General features: G+C 41.7%; 1 protein-coding gene across 1 annotated transcript; it reads left to right on the forward strand.

The window, feature by feature from the left end:
• LOC148215023 (olfactory receptor 5J3-like) lies at positions 1-948 on the forward strand. Its single transcript, XM_088145107.1, has one exon. The coding sequence runs from the start codon at positions 10-12 to the stop codon at positions 946-948; it is 939 nt and encodes a 312-aa protein (XP_088001233.1). The 5' UTR covers positions 1-9.
• The last annotated feature ends 5,491 nt before the right edge of the window (positions 949-6,439 follow it).

Genomic DNA, 6,439 nt, shown 5'->3' on the forward strand with positions numbered 1-6,439 from the left:
TACGATTCAATGGGAAACTGCACACAGGTGACAGAATTCATACTCACTGGGTTGACCGATGACCCACAGGTGCAGCTGATCCTGTTTGGGACATTTTTGGCTGTTTATGCCATCACCCTGGTGGGAAATGTGGGCATGATTGTCTTAATCAGGAGCAGTCCTCAACTCCACACCCCAATGTACTTTTTCCTCACCAACTTATCCTTCTTGGATATCTGCTACTCGTCATCTGTCACCCCAAAGTTACTATCCAATCTTTTAAAAGAGAATAAAGTTATTTCTTTTGTGGGTTGCTTTACTCAGCTTTACTTTTACGGCCTATTTGCCACCACAGAGTGCTACCTCCTAGCTGTGATGGCCTATGACCGCTACGTGGCAATCTGCAATCCTCTACTCTACTTGATCGCCATGTCCCCAAAAAAGCGTGTCCAGCTGATAGCATTTTCTTATATTGCTGGGATCATAAATGCTTTAGTGCACACAACTGCTGCTTCTCAATTATCCTACTGTGGCACAAACATCATTAAGCATTTTTATTGTGAAGTTCCTCCCATATTGGCACTTGCCTGTTCCAACATTAGCCTTAATGATCTCTTGATGTTTTTATTTGTGGGGTTCAATGTAATAACAACCAGCCTGATCATTCTCACCTCTTATACTTACATCCTGGTGACCATTTTAAAGGATCACTCTGCCAAGAGTCATCAGAAAGCCCTCTCCACTTGTACATCTCATCTCATGGTCATTGGCATTTTCTACGGATGTGGTAGCTTTATCTATGCACGACCAAGCTCTAGGCAGTCTCACCGCCTAGACCAAATGGCTGCTGTGTTTTATGTAGTGGTGACTCCCATGCTAAACCCCTTGATCTACAGCCTGAGGAACCAGGAGGTCAGAACTGCCATCAGAAAAGCCCTAGGAAAAAAAGCTGTGTCCCTTTGTTCTTAAATCAAACTTTTACCAAGGAACATTTACATACGATATTGTTGTATCTTCAGAACTACATAGTGGCACAAGAATACAATTAAATAGACGTATGCTTTCTTGTAAGACAATACTATGCACGCCTACTGAGAAGAAGCCTCCATGAGTTCCATTTGGCCTATTCTCTATTATGTGCAGATGGGATTCCAACCTGAATTCATTCCGGTGGGAAGTATTTATATAAAACTATATTGACATGTTATTTTTTTGGAAAGTAATACTTACGAGTTAATTAAAGATTTTCTGTTTACTACTTCTTTACTATCATATGTCCATATTTTTATTTCTTTGAGTTTAGGTAGCAGAAATCTGTTATTCACTTTGTGGTTCCATAAAGTTCCAAGATACAGTATATGTGTTCTATTGTTTTGTTAATATCACTTGCCAAATACTGTATGGATTTAAAGAATATGATGTGTCATCCAGAATACTCCAGAGCTTGTCATCCTTCATAATAAGACTAAAATATGACAGTTCCACTAATTCCAGAAAGCTGTCTGAAAAACAGCCTTTTGGTATCCACATTTCTCTGTCTCAGTATATTATGGTAAGGCAATATTAAATCATGTAGCATTGATTTAATAAAGTAAAATCACTAGTCAGACTCAACTGCTGGTGACTCCATGGAACCACCTGTGATACAGAGCTTTTCAGCTTCCCAGACTAATTCCTATTTAAGATTTTCTAGCAGTCTCCCATCCAAATATCTTTATCTTTTCTCTTAGTAGAAAGTAAGATATCACCTGATATCTCATTCTTCTTAAGATGAAAGTAATTACTCCCTACTTATTAAGGAATAGTAATTACGAATATTTCTAGCAATCGGTTTAATACTTTTCTACTAACACTTAAAGAATGAAATGGAATTAAAGTAAGAAATGTTTCCCTTCTTCATCCATTTTTCTCTGTCCAACCTTTGAGCTGAAAATGTTGCAACTATTTCAGGATAGTCTTACCCAGTAGTTTGCAAAAGCTAGATAGACCGGTTTCTATAATAGCAGTATTCCTTGCCATTTTTCTCACAGAGCAATCGGGGCTTTCTGAAGTTGCCTTCTCTCACCCAGGAAATAGTTGTGCAGGTTAAGGGGGAGGGAGAGGCAAGCTCAGATGAGAAAAATATCTCTGTTGGATATTAGAGCTCTTTCACATGTACTGGAGGAGGTGATCTAAAGGATTGCATTATCAGTATTTTATTGTTAGCAATAAGAAGAAGACATATTTTATGTAAAACAGGTCATAGATGACATCATTTTCGATATTGCTCCTCATAATATCCAGACAAAACGTTACTGCTTTGCAAACTAAAAAGCAATTGCATTCCACAGATCCATAGCATCACAACTGTAGCACCAGTTGCACATCATGCTTGAACAGGAAACAGCAGCATGTGGTGGGTTTGAATAGCTGCGTCCCTCCTCCAATTTCCTCCCTGTTCCCTACTCTACCCTCAAGATTAAGGAGAGAGGAGGGAGCAACAGTGCGGGAGATATGGCCGGGAAGTTTAGTTCTTTGTATCTCCTTTCCTCATGCTTATGTTGTTGTTGTTGTTTAGTCGTTAAGTCGTGTCCGACTCTTCGTGACCCCATGAACCATATTGCGCCAGGCCTTCCTGTCCTTCACTGCCTCCCTGAGTTTGCTCAGTTTCATGCTCATTGCTTCAGTGATGCTATCTAACCATCTCATCCTCTGCCGTCCTCTTCTCCTTTTGCCTTCAATCTTTCCCAGCATCAGGGTCTTCTCCAAAGAGATCTCTCTTCGCATTAGGTGACCAAAATATCTGAGCTTGAGCTTCATTATCGATCCTTCCAATGAGCAATCAGGGTTGATTTCCTTTAAGATTGACTGGTTTGACCTCCTAGCAGTCCAGGGGACTCTCAAGAGTCTTCTCCAGCACCACAGTTCAAAGGCATCAATTCTTCGGCGCTCGGCCTTTTTTATGGTCCAGCTCTCACAGCCATACATTACTACTGGAAAAACCATAGCTTTGACTATGCGGATCTTTGTCGGCAAGGTGACGTCTCTGCTTTTTAATATGCTATCTAGGCTTGCCATAGCTTTCCTCCCAAGGAGCAAGCGTCCTTTAATTTCATGGCTGCAGTCTCCGTCTGCGGTGATCTTGGAGCCCAAATAAATGAAGTCTGTTACTGCTTCCATTTCTACCCCTTCTATTTGCCAGGAATTGATGGGTCCAGATGCCATGATCTTAGTTTTTTTAACGTTGAGTTTCAAGCCAGCTTTTGCACTCTCCTCTTTCACCCTCATCAAGAGGCTCTTTAGTTCTTCTTCACTTTCTGCCATTAGGGTGGTATCGTCCGCATACCTGAGGTTGTTGATGATTCTCCCTGCAATCTTAATTCCGGCTTGTGATTCTTCCAGCCTGGCATTTCTCATGATGTACTCTGCATATAGGTTAAATAAGCAGGGTGACAGTATACAGCCTTGTCGTACACCTTTCCCTATTTTGAACCAATCGGTTGTTCCATGACCGGTTCTAACTGTTGCTTCTTGGCCCGCATACAGATTTCTCAGGAGACAGGTAAGGTGGTCTGGTATTCCCATCTCTTTAAGAATTTGCCACAGTTTGTTGTGATCCACACAATCAAAGGCTTTTGCATAGTCAATGAAGCAGAAGTAGATATTTTTCTGGAACTCTCGTGCTTTCTCCATGATCCAGCGAATGTTGGCGATTTGATCTCTAGTTCCTCTGCCTCTTCGAAACCCAGCTTGTACATCCGGTAGTTTTCGGTTCATGTATTGCTGAAGCCTAGCTTGTAGGATTTTGAGCATAACCTTGCTAGCATGTGAAATGAGTGCAATTGTGCGATAGTTTGAGCATTCTTTGGCGTTGCCCTTCTTTGGAATTGGAACGTAAACTGACCTTTTCCAATCCCGTGGCCACTGTTGCGTTTTCCAAACTTGCTGGCATATTGAGTGCAGCACTTTAACACCATCATCTTTTAGTATTTTAAATAATTCAGCTGGAATACTGTCATCTCCACTAGCTTTGTTGTTAGCAATGCTTCCTAAGGCCCACTTGACTTCACTCTCTAGGATGTCTGGCTCAAGGTCAGTGATCACACCAGCGTGGACATCAGGGACATTAAGATTTTTCTTGTATAGTTCTTCTGTGTATTCTTGCCACCTCTTCTTAATCTCTTCTGCTTCTGTTAGGTCCCTGCCTTTTTTGTCCTTTATCATGCCCATCTTTGCACTAAACGTTCCTTTCATATCTCCAATTTTCTTGTAGAGATCTCTAGTCTTCCCCATTCTATTGTTTTCCTCGATTTCTTTGCATTGTTCATTTAAGAAGGCCTTCTTATCTCTCCTGGCTATTCTCTGGAAATCTGCATTCAGTTGCTTATATCTTTCCCTTTCACCCTTGCTTTTCGCATTCCTTCTTTCCACAGCTATTTGTAAAGCCTCATCAGACAGCCATTTTGCTTTCTTGCATTTCTTTTTCTTTGGGATGGTTTTAGTTGCTGCCTCCTGTACAATGTTACGGACCTCCGTCCATAGTTCTTCAGGCACTCTGTCTACCAAATCTAATCCTCTAAATCTATTCATCACCTTCACTGTGTACTCACAAGGAATATGATCTAAGTCATACCTGAGTGGTCTAGTGGTTTTCCCTACATTCTTCAATTTAAGCCTAAATTTTGCAGTAAGAAGCTCATGATCTGAGCCACAGTCAGCTCCTGGTCTTGTTTTTGCTGTCTGTATAGAGCTTCTCCATCTTTGGCTGCAAAGTATATAATCAATCTGGTTTCGGTATTGACCATCTGGTGATGTCCATGTGTAGAGTCGTCTCTTGTGTTGTTGGAAAAGAGTGTTTGCTATGACTAGCTTGTTCTCTTGACAGAACTCTATTAGCCTTTGCCCTGCTTCATTTTGTACTCCAAGGCCAAACTTGCCTGTTATTCCGATTACTCCTTGACTTCCTACTTTAGCATTCCAATCCCCTATGATGAAAAGGACATCTTTTTGGTGCTAGTTCTAGAAGGTGTTGTAGGTCTTCATAGAAGCGGTCAACTTCAGCTTCTTCAGCATCAGTGGTTGGGGCATAGACTTGGATGACTGTGATATTGAATGGTTTGCCTTGGATACGCACTGAGATCATTCTGTCGTTTTTGAGGTTGTACCCCATTACTGCCTTTCCCACTCTCTTATTCACTATGAGTGCAACTCCATTTCTTCTAAGGGTTTCTTGCCCACAGTAGTAGATATAATGGTCACCCGAATTAAATCACCCATTCCCGTCCATTTCAGTTCGCTGATTCCCAAGATGTCGACGTTCAATCTTGTCATCTCATGTTTGACCACATCCAGCTTGCCTTGGTTCATAGATCTTACATTCCAGGTACCTATACAATATTGTTCTTTACAGCATCGGACCTTCTTTTCACTTCCAGATACATCCACAGCTGAACGTCCTTTCGGCTTTGGCCCAGCCGCTTCACTCTTTCTGGAGCTACTTGGAAATGCCCTCCGCTCTTCCCCAGTAGCATACTGGACACCTTCCGACCTGAGGGGCTCATCTTCCGGCATCATATCTTTTAGCCTTTTAACATTGTCCATGGGGTTTTCTTGGCAAGGATACTGGAGTGGGTTGCCATTTCCTTCTCCAGTGGACCACATTTTGTCAGAACTCTCTGTCATGACCTGTCCGTCTTGGGTGGCCCTGCACGGTATAGCTTATGGCTTCACTGAGTTACGCAAGCCCCTTCGCCACGACAAGGCAGTGATCCATGAAGGGGCTCATGCTTATAGATTACATTAATTAAATAGTAAGGTTCTTGTTTTCCAATTATATGTGCCCTGGCTGCAGACTGATGTGCGATTTATAATAAATTTTATAATACAATGAAAAAGTATGGTTGCTTTAAAAAAGGGAAGATAGTTGATCAGCGTCATTACAATGGTGATGACCGGATCACTGGAAGCCCTGAAAGACCACTTTGGGAAAGATCAACCTGAAGAAGTTCTATCTATGTGGTGGAAAAGGTCAACACTGACTTGATGGCCCATAATCAATCAAAAAGACCGTATGGTGCAGGATATCCTTGGCCTCATGATACATTAATATAACAGGTGCAAGCAAGCATGGAGAGATAGATAACATTCAACTATAGAAATCCTCAGCATTCCTCCAAGGATGACCCTAAATATAGACCAGGATTCTGGGAATGCACAATGCACACCCTGGCTTCAGTGTCCATCTGTCATGACCCTTGGGAGTTTCTGCCAGTCAGAAGAGATGTAAGATGATTTTTGCACTGTTATTCTGTTTCATTCAGTAAAGTTGTTCTACCCTTTTCCCATTGAAGCACTTCTTTTCTTTGGATCCAAAGCAGATATATTGCTTTGTTAGGGCCAAACAGAGGATGGGTGGGCCTTCCAGGTATGTTCCACTGAAAACTCATAGAAGTCCTCTCCAGAAAGTGACTTTCTTATTCAG

Source organism: Python bivittatus, unplaced genomic scaffold (genome assembly GCF_059951505.1).
Source record: "Python bivittatus isolate LINGU-HERP-01145 unplaced genomic scaffold, Pbiv_v1 ctg000480_np1212, whole genome shotgun sequence".
Lineage (NCBI taxonomy): Eukaryota > Metazoa > Chordata > Lepidosauria > Squamata > Pythonidae > Python > Python bivittatus.

Excerpts from the sequence above, each read along its gene's own strand:
- LOC148215023 (XM_088145107.1), top strand. The coding sequence starts at position 10 with ATGGGAAACTGCACACAGGTGACAGAATTCATACTCACTGGGTTGACC.